This window comes from Sphaerodactylus townsendi, linkage group LG02, assembly GCF_021028975.2.
Source record: "Sphaerodactylus townsendi isolate TG3544 linkage group LG02, MPM_Stown_v2.3, whole genome shotgun sequence".
NCBI classification, from domain to species: Eukaryota; Metazoa; Chordata; class Lepidosauria; order Squamata; family Sphaerodactylidae; genus Sphaerodactylus; species Sphaerodactylus townsendi.
Genome location: NC_059426.1, coordinates 146845506 through 146867922, shown reverse-complemented (window position 1 = coordinate 146867922; position 22417 = coordinate 146845506). Strand labels below are relative to the sequence as shown.

At 46.3% G+C, this 22417-nt stretch overlaps 1 protein-coding gene across 4 annotated transcripts in view; it reads right to left on the bottom strand.

Annotated features, from left to right (window-relative positions):
• The window catches only part of TSHR (thyroid stimulating hormone receptor), an 81086-nt gene that overhangs the window by 7438 nt on the left and 51231 nt on the right, over window positions 1-22417 (bottom strand). For all 4 annotated transcript variants that reach the window (XM_048487063.1, XM_048487065.1, XM_048487066.1 and 1 more), the window contains 2 exons: window positions 21895-21963; window positions 15551-15628 (listed from right to left, as the gene is read on the bottom strand). In XM_048487063.1, the coding sequence (XP_048343020.1) occupies window positions 15551-15628; window positions 21895-21963 (147 nt within the window). The remainder of the gene's footprint in view (window positions 1-15550; window positions 15629-21894; window positions 21964-22417) is intronic.

The following is a 22417-nucleotide window of genomic DNA, read 5'->3' as shown; positions in this document are numbered from 1 at the left end:
GATTCAACTAAAATAGCAAAAAGAAAGAACGAAAGAAAAGAAAAGCAGGAAAGGAGTAAGGGATGCAAAAATAGGAGAAGGGGGAAGTTGGCCAATGGCAGAGCAGTGGAAAACAGCAAGAAAAAAAGTGAGGGGGAAAGGAGTGAGTGAAGGACGCAAAGAAACACCACCAAAGGGAAAGTTGGGTGATGGCTGAGGCACGTAAAAAGGCAGCCAGAAAGATTGGAAACATTTCTAGAACCAAACAGGGGCAAAAACATGAATAGTCCACAGAACAAATGTAGCATTTGTCAGACGGATATGTACTAAACTACTTTTGCAGAAAAGTCCCTTGATTAGAATCTTGGCACTTCAGCCATAATCATAAAGGGAAAAAAAATCTTGTGGTCTAAGATATGACAAAGTAAATCCTACTGTCTAGTCAAGTAATAATGGGAGCAACCCAGACATACTGAGAAGTTCCGTTTTATTTAACAGCATTTACTCCCAGAAAAGTGTTCTTGGGATTGAATTCTATATCAGAACCCCAGACTGTACATGGATAGATTTGATGAATGGATTTAGAGTGTATTAAACGCCTCATCTGTTTAGGAATCAAAACAAGAAAACCAAAGCAGGACTGCTGAAAGCCTAGAAAGTTAAAGTAAACACAATTAAGCCCGAAATTTTAAAATTTTAAGTAATATAACATGTGAACACATAATGAAGAAACAATAAACATCATACCTCATACCAAATTTATAAAGAATTTGCTTTAATAAAACCAATTAGAAATTATTTTTCCCACAGTGTTTTCATCTGGTTTGCATTACTTTTTTCTTGCACTTGCCCTAGGCAAAACTATTTCTACAAATGCTGAAGTTTAGCCAGTCTCAAAACAATTATTTGTCTCTATAAAACATAACCAGACAGGCATCTTATCTGAGCTCCCTACGTTCACTGTGTTATTGAACTATCTTGAGGATTGTTTAAGAAACTGATGCCCTACATAATTTCAAGACTTGTTTGCTTAATTTTGTTTTAGTCTTTCCTTTGAAGCTCAAAGACATGTATAATACTGAATCTGGCCCACAGAAGGCCTGTTGTATCCTCTCCATGCATCTATGCATAATGTTCATATAGTTATTAAAGAAATATTTGATGACTAACTATGGCACTTTTTGCACAAGTCACTGAGAATGTTTCATTTTGATCCATGCTCTTTTTACCACAATGTTTGTCTGCACTCAACTCCTGCAAATGTTTCATAGCCACTGTTAGTTTTTTTAAAAAAATATTAGTTATTTGTAGAAACGATGCTTCATTTATTCTTTGCTTTGATCCTCTGTAGCTCCATTTAATCAATACCCTGTAGATTTAACCAAACAGCAAAAAAACCCACAGAGAAACGATGAAAATAAAGAGGGAAGGGGAAACTCAGGGACACGAAGAAGCGGGAAATCCATCGTAACCTGCTTTATAATTGTGGCTGATCTAACACATATGTACCCTGATCTGTATAGCCCAGGCTAGCTGATCTCATCAGATCCCAAAAGCTAAGCAATTAGTTGTTGGTTGGGAAACCAGTAAAGAAGTCCAGGGTCGCTACAGAGAGGCAAGCAGTGGAAAACCACCTCTGACTATCTCTTGCCTTAAAAACTCTATGTGGTCACTATGCCACTTGTGACTCGAAAGCACTTTCTGGCACTACCAACACACACATAACATAATTTTGTGCTAATTACACTGGCTGTTATCTATGTGAAAAAACAGAAGAAGTTTTGAACTGATGGCTTACTGAATGTATGGCTTTTTTGAATTATTCCTGTTTGAATGTACACATTTTTAGCCAACATGCAACACTAGCCCATATCCATTCTGAGAAAGGAGGTGGGGGTAAATCACACAGCCTATGTATGGCTGGGATACTAAGGAGTATAAAATCAGCAAAGGGCAGTATGGGGCTGCCCCCCCTTGAGGCTAGAGTCCACTGTGTGTGCTGTCCCCCTTTCCCATCCTCCAGGTGGTCTTTGTCCTGTCCTCGCCCTGAATGGCTTAGGGGAAGATGCGTGATTGTTCTATTCATCCTTGCCCGGGGGGGGGGGGGTCTAGCCAAAGTAGGTGGTGATATCCAGTTTAGGCTGCTGCTGGGTCCCTCAGTCTGGTTTGTGTGGCTGTCCTGGGTTGGACTGCTGAGTTTAGTCTCAGAGCACATTAAGCAATTTCAGTGTCATTAATCCAGTCCAAGGATCAGAATGCACAGAATCAACAAGTCAGAGGAAGTGAACCTGCTTAATATAGGGTCTTTCAGCATGTTAGGCTTCATCCTGTGAAGACGGTGCTTCCCCCTGCTGCAGAAGGTCCCTTCTGTGAGCTAGCAGGCACGCACTCAGTGGCGTAGTGCCCATGGGATGGGGTGAGGGCGCGATGCCCCAGGTGGAGGCGTGACCAGGCTGTGGAGGGGGTGTTCTGGGGGCATTCTGGGGCAGGGGCAGGTGACGCCGCAGCAGGGGCAAAGGGTGCGCGCTCGCCCCGGGCGCAGTTTCCCCTTGCTCTGCCTCTGCATGCACTTTTCCATTTAACTTGCAAAAGCTCTCTGCATCACTGCCTCTGTTGACATGTGGGCTCATGTGAACTAGGTGAATGAGTCTCTGCAGCTGGAGCAGGGCTGGATGCATGGCCTGCTTCTGGAGATACTTCTGATTCTGAATCCTGACCTGCCTGCTGTTCACTCGGTAGAGCCTGCAGGGCCCTGGCTGCTCCAAGTCCAGCTCTTGTAGGTTCCCAACCTGGTCTGGACTTACTGGGTTCTGTTCATCCCCTGAAGACTCATCACTCTGCAGGGGATGGCCCACAACAGTGGCCTTTCTGGCTTCAGGCCTCTTTCTCTCTCTGTACCTCTCTCTGTAACTGATTCCCTTTCCTTTGCTCTCTCCTTGCTCCTCTGCCCCACCATCAGCTCTCTCCTCCTTCTTATCCCCTCCTCCTTCCCAGCCCTGCCACTTGAATCCTCTCTCCCAGTTCTCCAATGAGCTGTGGGCCATCAGCCTGGCCCAGTTGACCCACCTGTTGGCTGTCTGGCCCACTGTTCCACCTTCCCTTTTAAGAAGAAGAATGGAGGTTGCCTCCTCCAGCCTTCCCCATGGGAGTGTAGGTGCTGCTGGCTTGTCGTCAGCAGGTCTGGGCATTGGGCCTTGCTGAGATGCATGGTCCTCTCAGGCCCTTGCAAGCCCACCTGGTACCCTTCTTCACCTGCTGCTGGTGCTGGGGCCCTTGAGGGAGGTGGGCCAGTTACAGTAACTTTCCACAGCTTGGTGTTGGTGCCATAGGCTGTTCTGGTACCTTGGGTGAGTTGGTGGGGGTGGAGGAGCACTGGGCGGTGGTCACGGTGGTGGTGGGTCCTGGGCAGCCAGTGGAGTCCGAGGAAGCAGTTGCTACTGTCTCCCGACAGGTCAGGGTAGTGGTGGGGGAGAATCTCTTTCTTCCCCTGTCAGGATTCTCAAATTCAAATTGTTATCAGCTGTATTTAAAGCTGGCCCTGGTTTACTTTCATTTTCCTCACCAACATTGCTGCGCATGCGCAAACTGTCCCGTTTTCCACTGTTCTAATTGGCTGCAGCCAGAGATGCGGGAAAAATAATCCTGTCCATCTCCTGTGGTATTTGCATGGGAGTGGGATCGGCACATTTTTTTTAAAGAACCCCCAATTTCATCGTTCTTTGAAAGGCACAGGATAAGGGAAATCTCGCAGGGACGGCCCAAGTTAGACCCAGAAACCATGCGAAAATCATGGCTGAACCGGGATGATTCACCTCCTTATCCCAGGATATATTGGCTGTGGGGAAAATGCCTGGGACAGCCAGGTTGGAATATTTACTCTGCCATGAAAGATCGCAGGATGATCTTGGACCAGTTGCTCTCTGTCAGTCTACCCTAATTCACCAGATTGTTGCAAGGATAAAGTAGAAAGAGGGGGAAACAGTGGTGTGGCCCTTCACTAGGGAGAGAAGAGAGTATAAATATATAAGCATTTAAAAAAAAATAGAGGCTTAACATTTTCAAAGAGCTAGCTTTTTTTTAAAACTTCATTTACCAATAGACAAAAATATCTTACTTGTGCCCCAAAAGTTAACTGGAAAAACATCCATTTCACAAAAAGTGATCGAACCATGAACTTCATTTTGCTTTTTTTCCCAATTTGTCCAGAACTTGGGCTCTTTTATTTGGAATTTAGGCAGCTGTGTTGGTTGACACAGTTGTTAAATTATTCCTACTGGGTCTCTGAATCTTTGCCAAGACTTTATTATGCAAAGGGGAGCAAGTGTGTGATCGTTCTGCCGAGACTAAAAGAGAACTGTTGATTTAACTTCTCTCTACTGCATTTCTTGCTTACATTTCAGGACGAAGCACAGTTACCAAAAAACAGAAAGTGATGGATGGTATTTGCCTCATTCATGGAAGAGGGTGTGTGTGTGTGTGTGTGTGTGTGTGTGTGTGTGTGTGTGCGCGCGCCTGCACAGTTAATGTGTTTTTCTGCAATTAGCATTTCTGGCATGACTCTCAGCTAACTTATTTTTGCCTTTGTCTGGGGAAAAGGCAGTTGTGCATCTTCTGTGACATTCCTAAGTGCTCTCTCTGAGGACTTCATGGTGCTTTAAAGAAAGCAGACTTCTTCAGTCCGCAATCCCCAGTGAAATGAAAAGCAGAATCAGCAGAGACTAAATAAGCAGAAGGGGCCTGAAAAACCTCCCATAGGGATCAGTTAATCAAAATCAGCTGGGATTCTGCCCTACACAAGTTCAAGAGTGGCTTATGAAGCCACTGCATAAAATTATTATTGCATACACTCATTTTAATTTTAATGGCAATAATTTCCAGTTAGGAAAATTGAGATCATTACATGTGATGCATGGCAGAACAGTTTCTCGTGCCTCAAATAAATGGACAGGGCAGCTTTTGCACACAGCAGCCAAACAATCCTACCGTGTTCTCAAGCGTCGTTTTACCTCAGGTTAAGAGTTATGCACATGCATAATCTAATTTTTGAATACTAAGGAACATGGCAAATGATCACCAGTTACCCAAACGTAACATGTTCTTTATTGGCTTCTTGGCTGCACATCTGAAGATGTGAGCCCTGTCAGAAGCTCACGCTGAACCAAATACTTTTCACCTTAAAGCTGCCAATGGACTACTGGGCCTTTCCCCACTTCTCCTGTTGCTGCCGTCGCTGCGCGCTGCTCTGAGCGTGCGGCATCCCTAGCGCGCGTCTGGGCGCCCCCACGACCCCGCCCTCTGTGCGGGGTCATCCAAAGGCGCCGTTTTTGCCAGCGCCAGGGATGCCGCACGCTGAGCGGGCGCAAGAGCGGCAGCATCAGGGCGGCTGCGCTGTTGCTGCCCCTGACGTGGGGAGTGCAGTGGGATCCTGCGCTACTTGCGGAGAGTAGTGTGGGGCTTAAGGTAAGTGGGGAAAGGACCACTGTTTTATTTTTGTAGACAGGTGGAGTCATAAAACTTCTATCATTACACCCAGCTCTATTCATCAGGGACAATACTGTGTGCATTGGACACACAATATTTATGCACAACAATTTTAGAGACTGTTTCTTGGTGTCTGTTAACCAGTTAAGAGATTGTTTTTCAATAGCATGCATAGAGACTAATTGCCGTTGTTGCCTTTACATCTGTGGCTGACCTTTCTCTAATAGTTATAGCAATGTGGATAACACTCCTACTTAGGGGGGAGGGAACTTATAATTGGAAAAATGAACCATAACAGGCTGCTCATGTATGTATTTTTCTCTGCTTGGAGATATTTCTGTATGAAAATAGAGAACATGGTAATATACAATTACTGTCTGAACAGTATTACCCACCAGGTTTTTAAAATAAGCTTATTGATGGCAAAATAGGCACACCGGTATACAGATGACATTCAGTGGTCCTCTTTCTCCATTTAATCTTAAAAATAACCCTGTGAGGGCCAGGGTCACCTAGTGAGCTTCATGGCTGAGTGGGGTGGGAAAGCCAATTCACTCCAGTTCTTGCGTGCAAAAGGGGAACTTGACTGTAGGAGGGGACTCGATTCCCCATTTACATAACTCCCAGGAATATCTTCATCCCAGGACTCTTCCTGATCATGCCACAGTGATCCATCAAGCAGAGAATGCTGTATTCTCTCTTTGTCCTTTCCTTGCTGTGTTCTGTCTAAAGGCAGAGATGGCCTAAGACGAGGAGGATATGGCTGAATCAGTTTGCCCCGGTCTGCTGTCTTTGTTGCTTGTCTCCAGGGGAAGGGGCGTGTAAATGAAGTGCTGCTACATAATTGGTGGCTTGTAACTGCTATGTTCTATGTTCCTTATATCTTGTTGGAGGTGTTGGTGTCACATATATCTTCTATACACACATACAATATTGACCAAGGGCTGGATTTAAAGGGGGCAGGTGCCCTGCTTGACAGGCAGGGAGTGGGTTGGTGGTGGCAGGAGGTGGGAGAGGCTAAATTGGCCAAAAGAGATGGCTCATTCTGCAGTGAGTGAGCCCATTCCACTGATTAGGCTGCTGCCACGAGGCTCATCAACCAAGCAGAGATGGCTTATTCTGCAGCATGTGAGCCTCCTTTCCGGGATTAAGCTTCTGCTAGGAGGGGAGAGAGGTTCAATTGCACAGAAGAGATGGCTTATTCTGCAGTGCGTGTGGCTCTTTCACCTGATTAGGCTGCTGTTAGATGGGGTGGGGGCTTGAAGGGGCCACTCATGCCACAGAACAAGCCATTTCTGTTGGGCAGTTGAGCCCCTTCCTAGCAGCCTAATTGCAGGAAGGGGGTCTAAACACTGCAGAATGAGGGGGAAAGGGAAAGGGAGACCCCAGACCTCAGAAGAGAGTCATAGCCCCTGGTAAGGCAGAAGTTGCAGCTGTCAGTTGGGTGAGACTATGACAAGCATGGAGGAAGGGAAGCTAAAGGATCCCAGGGAGATGTTCAAAGATGCTAAATTCTATGCAGAGGGAGACATAAAACCGCAGGTAAACTTCCATTGCCTTGCTAATCTCCCTCCTTCACTGGCTGAGGCACCCTCTGCTCTTCCTCCTTCATGACCTTCCAATTCCATGCTTTCACACCCCTCCAACCCCTTTCAAGGACCATGCATTGACAGGCACGATGACAGGCTTTGGGCATGTGAGGGGGATTTAGGGCCCATTCTAAACACTCACAAGGCAAGATGAACTTTGGGGGCTGGTGACCATTAATGGTTTAGAATGCCTGATGTGCCCCCCTTTCCTCCCCCCCACCTTGTGCTCTGCTGAGGTACTGCAAGTTTTGGAGCAGCCTTCAGTCAAATGGGGCTGAGGGGAAGAGAACAGCCTCTTCTTTTGCCTCCCTTTCTACTTTAAATATAGGAGCTGTGTTATGCTTGGCTTTGCCAAAGTCCATGAGTAGACCTGCCCACTCATCTGAGAGGTTTGGCCTTACACAGAGCCTGCTCTGTGCATTATGTGCCATCAAGTTCACTTCTGATTTATGAATCAATTATCTTCTAAACGTCTTCTCATTAACAGCTTTGGTCAGGTCATGCAAAATGAAGGCTGAAGGAGTATGAGGTGTGTTTGGTGTTTCCCATGCCAAAATTATGGCTGCTGTATTTTTAAAAAATCTCCAGGAAAAGGTTAGGCTGAAAAACCTTTTCCTTGGATTGGGTTTTTATATATGCAGAGGGATTGAAGGAATATTCAAACTTTTTAGATAGATAAAATAATGTAAAAGTGTAATCACTCACAGAGGTCAATATAATTTATTTTGTCCTTTTTAAAAGTTGTTGATTATATATGCATATATAAAGTATGTACATCACACACACACACAGTGTGTGTGTGTGTGTGTGTGTGTGTGTGTGTGTGTGTGTGTGTGTGTGTGTGTATGTGTGTGTATATGGGAAGTCTTTTTGTACTTTAGCTCTCCCTGTACTGACTAGCAGCACTGGTACTATACTGGCACCAGTAATGTGGTGGAATCTTAGAACAGGGATATCTGGAAGTCTCCAGACATTCAGTGGCAGTTCATTGGTAGGAGTCAAATGGCAAACAGATGCATTTGGCAGCCTTCTTTGCCATCGATTTACAGGCAGCCATTAACCATATCATGGCTAGTTCACCCAGAACAGAGTTCAGAGCTGAATGGACACAAGATTGAGATCTAAACACAATGCTACATAGCATCTCTGCCAGATTGTTTCAAGTTTCATAAAAAATAGAAAGACTGATAGTTTACTTCACTTGAAAAATGTATTTAAGTGTAAAGTGGACTCATCCAAGTGAAGTACAGAATGGTTGTTCTGCCCTAGAGCTGCTATGAATCCTGGATTGCTGTGGTTTCTCATGAATATAAAACAGAAATTTAGGTTTAATAATTTCATGGTTCAATAGCCTCAGATGGAGAGATTCCAAGTATCAAGTGCTTTGTATACCTGATATCCAGGGATGTAGCTTCAGAAAATGGTGCCTGAGGCAAGCACTGCGCCCCTCCCAAACTCCACTGTAGTGGGGCAGTGTTGGGGGGGGGGGGAGGGGAGACCAAGCAACCCTAATTGTGTTAACTGAAAGGAAGGAAGGAAGCAGAAAGGGGGAGAGAGCACACACATCACAGCCACTGCAGAGTGAAGTAAAGCAAGTGAAGGTTGCTAGTTTTTCTTCCTATTTGGCACAGTTGTTACTATAAGAAAACAATCTGGAATCTTCATTAGAAGCCATCTCTAGCCCCAATACAGGATGTTATTTAACATCATGTACGGCGGCCGCGGACCTAGTGTCATCCATGGCGACGCTAGGCCTCTCCTTAATCAACTTTGGCCCCACCCATGAGGCCGGTCACACGCTGGATTTGGTCTTCGGGTCAGGGATGAACCTGGTCGTATCCTCTATCAATAGAGTGCCATGGTCCGACCACTATGCCTTGAAGGTCCGGATGGACTTGCCGCTTAACACCCTCCGGTCCAGGGCGACGGGTCGATTTTCGTTGCCAGCCGAGGAGAGAGACTTATGGATCCACTTGGTTTCCTGAATGCTCTTTCGGGACCCCTGAACTCCGCCGGCACACTTTCGATGAGCAGGTGGAGGACTGGAGAATGCCTCCGGCTCTCCGATGCCATCGATGTTGTTGCCCCGGCGTCCTCCTAAGCCCCCGTTCCGACGCAGCTCCATGGTATACACGGAGTGAGTTGCGCTGTTCAAATGAAGTAGGGTCTTAGGCGTCTAGAGCGAGTGTGGAGGAAATCTCACGCAGCCGAAGCTGCTTGAACATCTTATAGGACGTTTATGAAAGCTCTATGAGATGGCGGCGAAGGAAGCGGTGTCAAGAGGGTCTTCTTCTCCTCCTCCATCGCGTCCGGCTAGCTCTCGCCCCAGCTCAATTGTTTCCCAGCTATAATTCGGTCCTTGACCTCCTTGTCAGAGAGGTCATCAAACTCTCAATTGGATATCCAGCTGTAGAGGGCGTTTATGGAGCTTTTAGCGGATAAGGTTGCGTCGCTCCGCCTATGACCTCCCATCCACGTTGGCTACAATTAGTGAACTGGAGACTCCCTTTGCCGTCTTCTGGCCCGGGTGGTTTTGGCCCAGTTTTCCCTACTTCTATGAAACGCTGTAGACAGGACCTATAGCTGCTGTTAGACTCCACTACCTGTCTCTGGATTCCGTGCCCGTCTTCAGGCTTGTAGAAAGCCTGCCCAGGCGGAGACTACGACCCCCCATCTGTTGAGTATCATCAATAACTCCCTTTGAGCAAGGAGTTTTCCCAGATGGGTTGGCTGAGGCGAAACTAACTGTAGTCAATCTACACGTGGTCAGCGAAGAACGAGATCGAGACATACCATCTGGTGGAGATCGCCATGCTGGAGACCCGGAGGCCCGAGCCCCGCCGAAGTCTCCGCATTCTGGCACCTTTTATTGTTATTCTATCAGCGTAGAGAAGACCGGGGAGTTCCGGAGAGCTGGAGGCGGATCGGCATCATCGCGATGCACACATCTCTACCTGGCTACGCGGCGTGAGTTGGTTTACGCTCGAGCCTAATCCCTCACCCAAGTAAGACCATTGTCTCTGTCGCGATTGAGCCAGACAGTTCAGACCGCGACTCCATGGGGATAGAGGAGTAAGGTGCCAACGTCAGAGGTCCGCTGAGGCCCCTAACGTCGCTCATACGGTGCCGTTGGTCGGTAGTGCATTACTACATCTCCTCCTTTTTTTGCGACGGACCAAATGCTGGTATGCATTTAAGCGGGGGGACGCTTTGTCTCCTCCGGCCGCCTGGTCAGGTTTCGACCGCTGCTTGTGTAACATTAGAACTTCTAAGGCGGGTAAGGGAAATTGAGGGCTTCTACACACGTTGCGCAATATTAGACACGCATTGAACGAAACAAGATCCGATAACGAGGGCATACAATTAAACCAATGCAGAGCTGTACAATAGCACTCAACTTATCTCCGCAGCCAGCCCAGAGGGCTGACACCAATGGGGCAAAACATCATATTTCAGATTAGATACAACTTCTTGCAGCCACATGATTCTCTATATGACCACCAGAATTATCAGAAAGATTAAAACAACACATATTATGTACATTCTCACAACCTTGGTGATGCAATAACAACAAATAATCAATGGCGGCACGATTATCTAAAGTCGCTGGACTGTTCCTGCTGCTCGGAGGCCAGGCATCCAGAGCAATGGAGGTGGAGTTGATGGACTTCGTAGCGCACAGGCCAGCCGGCCAATAGTCTTGGTGTTACAGGAAACAAGTCCGGGACTCCCACAAGGAAGTTAGGAAACACACTGCTTTGGCTAGAGCCGCTAGCCGCCCGCAAGCAACCGAGGGGAAGGGCGAGCTGGGGAGCTGCGCTTGGGCTTCCGGGTGAAGGCCCGAGGTAGAACGATGGTGAGGCTGTGCAGAGAGTTCCGCAGACATTGCGTATGAAACAGCAACAACAAATAACATAACTTAAAATCAAGGCAGCGCAAATAACTCGCTAACAGTTGGTCTGGCCAGCACAAACATGGCTAAACGAAGACATAGAAGGCTGGATGATGTATCGAAGGAAGGCAACCCGCGGGTTGCATAATTCGTCCAACGCATGGCTCTTCGCCGTTTGACTACCAAAGCACGGAGCCATGGTATGCGAGTCCATGGATTTCAAGAGCCGAGAGAAATACTGATAGTCTTTAGTACTGGTATATTCAGCATCCCTACGAAAGCAAGCAGAGAGAAGGCGTGGTTCCAACAATATTCAAGCGCTGAGAACAGCCGATAGAAATCAAGGTTAACCTATCAGAATCCCTGGCTGCAACTCAAGCTTCAGCCAGGGGCGGTAGAGAGGAGAGAATAGCCATTGTAGATGAGGAGCAGCAAATGCCGGTATCAACCCTCTCTGAGCCGCCAGCCGGCTCCAGGCCGTCGCTTCCTCCGGGACGCAGCGGGGCTGCATCCTGTGGAAGAAATGTACGGCTCCAGAGATCCCTCCCATCTCGCCCAGGTTGGGGCAATCGCCCTCTCGAAGCGTGGTCGATCTCTCCAGGGAGGCCCCGGCCCATCTCCTCGCCGATGGGGCTGGCTCACTATGAAGCTGGACTCCCGTTTGAAGAGAAAAGACAAGCAACGCCCCAGGGCGAAGTGGCGGTTGGTCTCGAGCATCCTGCGATGATGATGATGGAAAGCCCTGCTCTGAGTGGGGTGGTTCCAATTTTGATAGATAGAGTATAATAGAGAAGAGTACTTGGATATGGTCTGCTGGATGAGACCTTGACAATATAGGGTGGGAACTCCCCTTCTTTCGCTTGTTTTGGCCATGCTGCTCTCGCCAGTTGGCCCATTCCTACAACGCATCGCAGATTCAAGGCTACAGATACAAGGCAGGGAATTGCCCGGCGTTAGAGAAGGGGAGAGGTCATATCCAGGTCGGATGTTTGTTTGTAAAACAAACCAACACCGCTCTGTTGCGGGTTTTTGGCAAAGCAACTGAACAATTCACAATTATACGTCATATCGCATTACAGCACCATGGTGGTTATATAGAGAAGATGCAAAAGAAAAACAGTTCCTGGGCTTATGCGTAGTTTGATCACAGGAGCGAAATTGAGAGGGGTTTGCAAAAACCCTCTTATCAGATCCTAATTCAGAGGTAAAAGGCCAGCCCATTAATAGAAAGGAGGCAGTGGTGTGTGCAGAAAGGAAGGCAGAGGGGGGGAAGGGTCGGAATAGTTTCTAAATTCCTTCCCCTCCTCGCAGCGGGGATCTTCTAAAAACGCCTTGTAGGCGATCCAGAGGCGTACCGGGCGTGGGCATACCGGGCAGGACGCATCTGATTGTTAGTTACTGAAGGCATCGAAGCCGTGAAAGCTGAAATGGTTGTACGGGCTGCCGAAGGCCGCCCGCTAAGCATTGCTGTTGGCGAATCGCCCCAGACTGCTGCAAATTCAGGCAGGCCCAGGAGCATGCGGAAGGTGTCTTCTCCAGTCGTCCGGAACCATTATGATTCTCGCCACCGGCCGCATGCCTCTCACATAGGGTTGGTGGTGACTTCACGCCCCACCGCTGGCGGAGCGAAAGAGACAGCTGGCTTAAGGCTGGTACTCGACAACTCGGCCGATAATTCTCCCCTTCAGTATCTGTGAAAGGCATAATGCAAGAATATCGGCATCGCTCTCCGCCTTCTGCAGATCGTGGCTAATACGCTCTGGCGAGAAAGCGAAAAAACCGCCATTACAAGCTGACGAAGTGCAGTGGCTTCGAAAATGAGTATGGAGCAGGAGGGGCTGCTGAGCCGCTGAGAGTTTGGAATTGGGTAGCGATGGGGTGCAGAAGGAGGACAGGCGCCCAATGGAAAGGATAGAGAAAAATCTCGGGTTGAAATTAAGGTGAAAGATCGAAGGAGGGCGGCCTACAGCAAGGGAGCCATAGGGTTCAGCGTTGATGGCGACAAACATTGCTCTATCGCCAGCAGCCATAACGCGGGCGCCGCCGGTGCTCCAGCGTAAGAGTGCCTGATGTTTTCCAGTCCTTAAGATTCAATGTCTCCCCTCTGGGTACTCATGGACAATTGAGCTTCACCCTCTTCAACCAATTTGGCGCTAGCCCCTTCTTTACGGGACCCTGCCGCATTTCGCTAACGCCAGTTCGTCAACGGCTTGTCATAAGCCCTGCTTTGCAAGCTCCCATACTCACCGGTGTTCCGCTGGACGAGAGTGTCCTGACGTCTCTGGATGCGCCATCCAGAGTGACAGGCGATACCGGAACGGTGGTTCCTGGATGCTACTGCATCCAGCGGATTTCGGTATCGCCCTTCCCCAGGCTATCGTGAGCAGGGTGAGGTTCGAGATTCCCCGGTTTCGCACCAGCGCTTGTAGCCCACTCCACGCGGTCGCGCAACCAGACGCAGACGCCGAGATAACATTCGGTGGAGATCGAGACTGAGGTCCGCAGTTCCTAGCTTAGTCTCCCGCATGCCGGTTCCTGGCACCTTTTATTGTTATTCTATCGGGCGGTAGGAGGAGGACCGGGGAGTTCCGGAGAGCCGTGAGGCGAGGTCGGGAGACAATCATGCATGCATGATCTCACCCGCCACGTTGCGCGAAAGGCGGAGCGGCTGCCTGAGCCTAATCTCACCTGGGGTAAAGACCATTGTCTCGCGCTCGGTGATTGAGCCAGACAGTTCATGACCAAGTGGACTATGGGGATGAGTGAGCTGCTGGGGCAAAGCGACCGCAAGTGTCGTGAGGTCCTACATGCCTCCAACGCTTCTACCACGGTAAAAGCGTTGGGTCGCAGTGCATTACTACACCACCCACTCTTAAAGACCATCATTAGATCCCTAGGGGATCTGGGGCCAATTACGCCCGTTTGAGAATCTTTGGATTTCTGGGAAGGTAATTGAGAGATGATGCTGGAGCAGCTTCAAGGCTTCCTGGATTGACACATCGGCTTTCGACGTCTTCAGTCGGCTTCCGTAAGCTGGGCATGGGGCGAGAGACTGTTCTCGCTCGCCGTCCTGAATGCACTCCCATATGCATCTTGACCAAAGGCTGGTCGACACGCTTGCTGGGTATTGCTGAATCTGTACGATGGCGTTTGATGTAGCTGCGACCATGACCTTTGACCCGCTGGCTGCCTCTAGATGGGGCACCGTCCTTCAGAAGTGGATTGCCTGCAAGTTTCTCCGGCCGGACTCAGCAAAGTGAGGTGATGCAGGGATGAGGCCTGAAAGCCTCAGTGCCGGTGCGGTGTACCCAGGGGCATTATTATCGCTGTTGTTTAACATCTACATGCGACCCCTTGCTCAGCTGGAGTGCGGAGTTTTGGGCTATCTTGTCATCAGTATGCAGATGACACTCCAGCTCATTCTGCTGATGGAGGGAACAGCCACGCCCTGCAGCTCTACAGCATTGTTTTGGAAGCTGATGGCTGGTTGGATTCGCGACAGAGTAGGTTAAAAAATCTGACATCCATCGGTTGACGGATCCTCTGGCTGGGCGATGAGGGGAGTAGGGATGTTTCAGCGCCGGTGTGGGAGGGAGGTCTGGCACCGGCTCTCCTCAAATGCGCAACCTGGGGAGTCCACCTGGATTGATCTCTATCAATGGAGACCCAATTTAGCCCACTTATAACCCCGGAGTTGCTTTCTTCCGCCTTCGCCAGGCCCGTGGCTGGCCCCCTTTCTCTCCCAGGCCGATCTGGCCACAGTGATCCGTACAGCGGTCATCTCCCAGACTAGACGGTATTGTGCTTTCAAGCTTCCTCGCCGGGCCTCCCCTTATGCGTCTGATTAGGAGGTTAAAACTGGTCCAAAATGCAGCTCTTGGCGCTGCCTGCTTACAGAGCAGTGCCACCTGCAGGATCATATCCAGCCTGTGCTGCGCTTCAGCTGCGTGGCGAAACTCCCAATGAAGTTCGAATCATCTTCAAAGATGTTAGTGCTGACCTTTAAGACGCTTACTGGCGGCCTGGGACCTCTGCGTGATCGCCGGGGACCGGTGATAGCCCCATATGTCCCAATAAGGCCTCTTTGCTCTGCGGAGCCCAATCTACGGGTCATCCCTGGCCCCTAGATGTTACGGCTGGCCACCACACGGGACAGGGCTTTTACAGCCCTGGCACCAGCCTGGTGGAACACTCTCCCACCAGCTGTCCGAGACTCGCGGGGATATACTGAATTCCGCCAGAGGCCTGTAAGAGGCGGAGTTGTTCACTTAGCAGGCCTTTGGAGGATCCAGCCGTTGATGGTGCTCCCCATGGCCTTTACATCAGTGCCTTTGCCATCTGGGGTTTGTAGATCTTCCCCTGAAAGAGGGTTTGGGAAATGGATCTGTCGGGGCGCTTCATTGCGTGTTAGTTTTAATCTTTCTACTAGTTTTTATTTAACTGCTGCTTTTAATGGTTTTAGTTATTTTACTTGTATACGTGCATTTTTATCTGTATATGTGTATTATTGTACAAGCCCCAGATTCACCGGGGATGGGGCTAGGTATATCCAAATCGAAAAAATAAATAAATAAATAAAATAAAAATAAATCTTTTGTTTCCTACTCACAATAGTGATGGTCCACTCTGCACACCCATAAATGCATCTTCATCAATTATTCTTAGATATTTATTCTTGTGCAGGTATCTACAGGAAACAAATACGCCAATAATTAGTTCAAAGCTATAAATAAAGTAAATGAATAGAGAGAAATATCCTGTAATCCATTTCTAGTGATGGAGGGGCACTTCCATTGTTTGGAGAACGGGGAGGATTTCCACTGATTTCCCTCTCATGTTGCAGATTCCCACTTTGTTTCCTGAGCTGTGCATGAAGGTAATCTGGCTTCTAGAATCAGAATACTGTGAGGTGCTCAGGGAAATAATCCTTTATCTATGCCATTCAAGTACCCTTAACATCACAATTTTTCATACCATTATTCATTTATTTAAAATGTATGTATGCATCTCTCCATTCAACTTAGGATTCTCAAGATGACAAACAATCCAAACAATGTAATTATTTAAATCCAGAAGAGGGCCTTCTCTGTTGTGGCACTAAAACTCTGGAATTATCTTCTCAGCAAGACTCTTGTCTTCTTCTGCTGCTATTTTCCACTAGTGGCTGAAGATTATTTTTGTCTCATCTGTAGAGGACAATGGGGTTATATGAATCCCATGAATTCTGAACAGGAGGTCACCAAACAGATCTCTTCCTTTTCCTGCTGTAACCCTCTGTGGCCTCATGCAACCTCAAAAAATGTGTTATGGCTTCGGCAGCTGTAGGAAGAAAAGGGAAATTGCCCTTCATTCTCATTTCTGTATGAGCTCTCGCTCTATTCACAGAAATGCTTAAGCAAGAGGAGAGAGAGAGTGATTTCTGCCAATCTTCTCTCTTCTCCTGCCAAGCTACTCTACAGTCCTATTTCCAAATATCCCCTCAACTTCAAGAGCAGCTTTGGAGGTGTCACAAGGCAGCATTGAGAAGGGAAGGGAGATACAGCCTTTGCACCAACACCTTCTGTTCATAGCAGATAGAATTCAAACCAATGACTTTTGAATCATGCCTACCATTCAGTCACAGTAGATTTTCAGACATTTCAAACCACGCATAACAAAATGAGTATAACCAGTTACTCATAAGTTGTGCAATTTCATGTGATTCAAAATACTTCTATTAATTGAAATAGGATGGTTGGAAAGTTGGATTAGAATTCACATGCAAACCCTGTTCTCACTCTCATTTGCCCAGATAAACAGTAATAACCACAGGTTCAGTCAAACCATGGACATATTAAAATAAACTCAAATTTGAATGGGATTGAACAAAGTAGGGAGGAGGAAAAGTCAGAAGGACAACTGCACAATATGTACTGAACATACTGAACTCCAAAATTCTTTCGACTCTAGAAGTGGTATTTCCAGAATAAGCTGTCAAGAAACTGTTTAATCTCTTGTAGCTGGAATTTGCAACCCACCCATCTTTTCCTGTTCCTTATCTGGTGGTACACAAATATGAGCAACCATCACACTGCAGCAGCAGAATTAGGGTCTATATCAAAATCATAAAGCACTCTAAAACAATAATTTAAAGCTATTCTCAGGCGGGAGCTGCTGAAACAGAAGCTGACAATACAAACCACAGGCAAGCCAGAAACATGGTCGGCTTTCATGGATCAGAGCTCAAACATTATGACAAAATGAACGAAGATCATTTGGGACAGATAAAGAAAGAGGGCAATAGAAGTTGTCCTAAAACCTGATGCACAAGAAGGGAGCCTGGAGTCAAAAAAGACAAGCAACTATCAAGTAAGACGCAGAAATCTAGCAGCAGAAATGAGGGTGTGCTTTGATAATATATATTATGATAGCAACGAAAAGGGTGCATCCATAATGACACATTTCGAATTAGCAGTAGTATTAATCGTAGCCACAACAACTATGTTGAATCAGAGCTCTTTTCTTCAGAAGCATATAAGTAGAGTCTGACCCATGAAAGCGGATACCACAGTAGGGTTTGTATCCCAGTTAAAACTTCTGCAGACAAAAGGATTTCTGTCCATGGAAGCATGACCTACCCCCTTGCTCTGTAGACAGCTTTGGAGAAAAAGGAAAGTCTGCCATGGTGGGCATGGAAATCAGTGGAGACTGTTTCCCCTTTCACAAGTGGAGTTTTTTTGGGGAGGTGGCTTGGGGAGAGGAATATTCCAGCCAGCCTTTAAATTGCAGCAAGATCCTTTTTTATTTTAAAAACATCCTAATTATGTTTACAAAACATTTCTATACTGCCTTTCTACCCCCTGTGCGAACAGCGCCTTAGGGACGGCATTTTTGCCGTCCCTAAGGCGTCGTATTTGGGCCGTGCGGAAACGGCCTATGTGACAGCATCTGTCATGGAGTAGAGGAGGACAATATCAAGTTGGGGACAATGTTTGGAATATTAAGTCAGTGGAAAAGTCTGTGTTTACTTCTCACTTAAAAAATGAACAACTCTTTCTTCAGTGTTCTCAGGTCCTTCCCTGCCCACCCCCCCTCCATTTTAAAGTGCTGGATACTAAGCAAAAGTCAAGCAAACCGAGCTGCTAGCATTACCTTTTCTAAATAAATCTTGCTGTCAGGGAATAGCTTGATTATCTTAGAAATGCTAAAAAGAGAGAGTGAGTTTGTTTTAGTTGGGTGTCTGCAAGGTCAGAAAACGAATCGAAATTCACCCTGGAATTACATGGCATGACTGTACGTTTTAAAACATTTCTAGCAAATCAAAGGATTTGAAAAGCCTATGATGTGGCTGTTGGCTGGGACCAATGTTTACTCTCTCCTCACAAAAATAATTTGAAATTTAAAAATTATGGTAGTGCTATAATTCGTGTGTTTGACTGAAGCTAAGTATTGAGTGCCTCAAAGCAGTTTATTTTTCTGAAAGAAAAAATAGGGTGTAATTCTGTATGGTCTTTTCCACAGTCAAGCATCTGTGAAGTGGCTTTATTCCATGCAGGTATCACTAATGATACACAATGCATAATATAATGACAGAAAGACACTTGCAGAGCTCAAGTTTTAAACATTCACAATATGTTAAGTTCTTAATAGCTCAATCCAACAGGATTTTCTATGTGTCCATTGAAATCAGGCTTCAAAGGGTATTATTTTTCTTAGGATGGCTCAGTAACAAGTATTCTACATTTCTATTGTTCCAGATGGGAATTGTGGCTTAATTTTGTTAAAGAGTTTCACTTTTAGGGAAAACAATATGGTACCTTTTTTCTGCTTTGGCAGATTCAGCACAGGTCAGAAAAAATTAATGATGACTAAATTCCATTGAAATCAATGGGAAAGGATAAGCAGCCCCAATCCAAGAGTTGGGTGCCTGGCCACAGTCCCTGGTCGCCGCCCCCCATTGCCACCCCCAAAGAGGCTTACCGGTGCCCTGAGGTGGCTTGAAAAGTCAAAAAGCCTTTCTGCTGCCGAGAAGCCTCTATGACCCTCATTGGAACTACACCACCCCAAAGGGTGACTTAAGTCCACATGTACAGGCTGCCAGCGTAATGCCAGCAAAGGTTGGGAGGAAGCTGACTAAAGTTGGCTCCTCCCCTGGCCCGCCCCTGCTATGCCAGCTGTGGCAGGGGTCCTGGGATGCTGGCATGGCATCCTGCATCATGTTTCAGCACCAGGGGGAGGGGCACGGCAGCCACACACCAGCAGAATCACCCCCTGCTACGTAAATGCCCCTGGGAGGGAGAATCTGCCACGAGTGAATTTAGCACTCGTCTTTGGATGTGGCTCTAAGTCATGATTAATTGAAGCTTTTGTTTCAATAGCATTTAGGTATGATAGCAGTTTTCTCCTGAACATATATTGTCACAGAATGAATGCACGGAGGTTGGGGCAGAGGCAGTGGGCACTCAAAAACAGGTCAGCAACTTGTGTACATACAAACAGTTAACCCTTTTATAACTGTGTTGTGACAGACGCTTGCAAAATCCCAACACTTCCACACCTTAATTCTGCACAAAAATGTTGGCTTGACTGGGCTTTTGCAGGTTTGTATCCTGGAAGGTCAATAAAAGAACTCCAAGGTGCTTTTCTTTGCACCAGGAGAGATGGTGGCTCAATAACCGAGCATCTGCTTGGCATGAAGAAGCCTCATCTTCAGTTGAAAGGAAACAGGAAATGGGTGATGTGGAAGACCTCTACCTGAGTAGAGTAGGCAACAGTGACCTTGACAGACCAATGTATTGAGGGAGTTTCATGTGTTGGAGTCTTTCACACACTTACACCTGCTAAGTTACAGTCATGTCATGTACTTCCAGGGTGAATTTTGATTAACTTTTTGGCCTTACAGATCTCCCCCGCACCTCCAATGTAATTCTGCTCTATGGAATTGAATTGTTTTTGTATATTGTGGGTATACACATAAAGCCATGGTGGCGAACCTTTGGCACTCCAGATGTTATGGACTACAATTCCCATCTGCCCCTGCCAGCATGGCCAATTGGTCGTGCTGGCAGGGGCTGATGGGAATAGTAGTCTATAACATCTGGAGTGCCAAAGGTTCGCCACCACTGACATAAAGAGTTCCTCCTTACTGTCTACTGCAATATATTTTGATCTAGTAGATTCTGTTTCAACAGAGACAAGTGTTAATTGGATAAGAAAGTAGCACTTTAAAGAAGAAGAGTTTGGATTTATATTCTGCTTTTCTCTACTATTTTGCAGGAGTCTCAAAGCAGCTTACAAAGGTAGGTGGGGCTGAGAGAGCTCTGAGAGAATTGTGCCTAGTCCAATTTCACCTAGCACACTTTATTTGTAGGAATGGGCAAACATCCAGTTCACCAGGTAAGAGTCTGCTGCTCATGGTAAGGAGTGGGGAATCAAACTCAGTTCTCCAGAGTACACTCACCACTCTTAACCACTATACCACACTGGCTTATTTATCTGGTATGATTTGCTATAAGCTGGAGTACAATTAGCCAGAGTGTTTGGGATAACACATTAGAGAGCGTGAGGCAGAAGGCTATCTGCTCAGGTTTAAACCAAAAAGGTGTCAAGGCCTGAATGGTGTTGAACTTCTGTTTTAAAAGATTATATTGTGTTTCTACAGGTGCCAGAAAAGAACAAGCCTATAAAAACATCAGCTCCTATTTGAAAATACAACTAACTTACAAAGAACATAAAGTCAGATTAGGTGTGGCAGTTTTGTTTTAAACAGTATGCAATAAAATTCTAAGCTATTTAACTCCATCAAGATTTAAAAGGCTTTTTGTGAACCCTGCATGTCTGTTTTAGAAGAAAGCAGTCACAGTATGCTTAGACATACACAAATATCTTTATGGCAGTGTATGAATGTAGTCTAATTCAGAAATAAATATTGACATGTAATATTGCTATATAAGAAGAAGAGTTTGGATTTATAACCTGCTCTTCTCAACTGCAAAGAGTCTCAAAGAAATGGGCTAGTTTAGCAGTGTTTTAATATTCCTCATTATTTTTCCTGTGTTTGCATTTTGCCTTTGGGAGAATTAGCTCTGAATAGAAGAACAAAAGGTGCTGGGGGAGAGAGGAGCAGCAAGGCAACTAAGCTGAGCAGAGATAAAAATGAAAAAGGGGTTTTGTTTTGTATGTATGAAAAGGTTTTAGAAACAAAGAGCAGTTCTCAGAACGAGGAGGAATCTTTCGAGGCAACTTCTCCCTAGCAAAGCAGGAAATAAACTGAGCTGCAAATGTCCAACAGGGGGATAACAAAGCGGGGAAAATAAAACATCACACATTTGATCACACAGCAGGAGAAAATGTTTTGAAAATGTTTAAGAGAAAAGAATCGTTGTAAAAAGGGTTTCAGATAAAACATTTGCAGGCTGGAAATAAAGCGTTTTCAAACCAAAGAGGGGAAAAACAGTGCAGAACTCCAGGGGAGAAATGTTTTATTTTCTGCCTGAAAACATTTTAAAATGTTTGTGCGGAAAGGGCTACTCTTAACGAGTTCCAGGAATACAGAACCATTGGAAATTCTTCTACTGCTCCACCATTACATGAAATCAGAAAGTACTTCCTAGTGCCTAGCCAAAGCCAAAGATTTTTTTGAGCCCATTATTTCTTGTGTTTCCTACAGTGAGTATCTGGCAGAGTTTATTAAGCTCCCTCTCTACTTCAGAGACATGACATTTCTGTTCTCCATGCTGTTGCTCTAATGGTCATGGATTCTTTTGTCCCTGTAGGAGTCCATTCAGATGTTCTGCTATTCAAAAATATGGTAGCAGTGAAGCCGTCACCCATAGTCTTGTGGTCCGCCACGTCCAAGTTGCAAATTACTGGCTCTTTTCTATTTCCACAACTTCCAGTATGTTTTAGTGGGACTATGAAATGCTGTTCCAATCACAGGAAGATTACAAATAGATTTTCAAACACATTACTTACACAGAATCCAGCCTTGTCCCATTGAATGCATGTGGTGATATCTTTGTGAAACCATTATTGTAGAGTTTGCTGTAAAAAAAAAGGTAAGTTAGAGGTTCAGGCCATGCATGTGGGATTCAAGACTTTGCTGAAAAGAATAAGGTTGTGGAAAAAATTTTCACCTCTGTCCCCATTTTTTTGCAACTCCTGTTTCCCCTTGTTGCAGGAAGGGGCAGGGTCATGCAGGGTTTTGTTCTGGACAGAGGTCCATTCTGCACAGCCTAAATAAGACTTCCTGGGAATGCTCAAAAAGGTGTCCTGGGAAAGAACTCTGCACAGCTTTCTTCCCTAAGACATATTCAGGATGTCTTATTTTAGCTCAAGGTATCTTTTTGCGCCACCATTACTTGGAAAACGCTTCAAAGTGCACCTTTCCCCCCTAAGCCAACTGCAAGATGTTTCCAGTTTGGCTGTGCAGAATGCAGAGCTCAGGAGGCATCTTATTTTTCCCACCTGACTGTTTTGCTCTCTGGTCAGTTTCAAC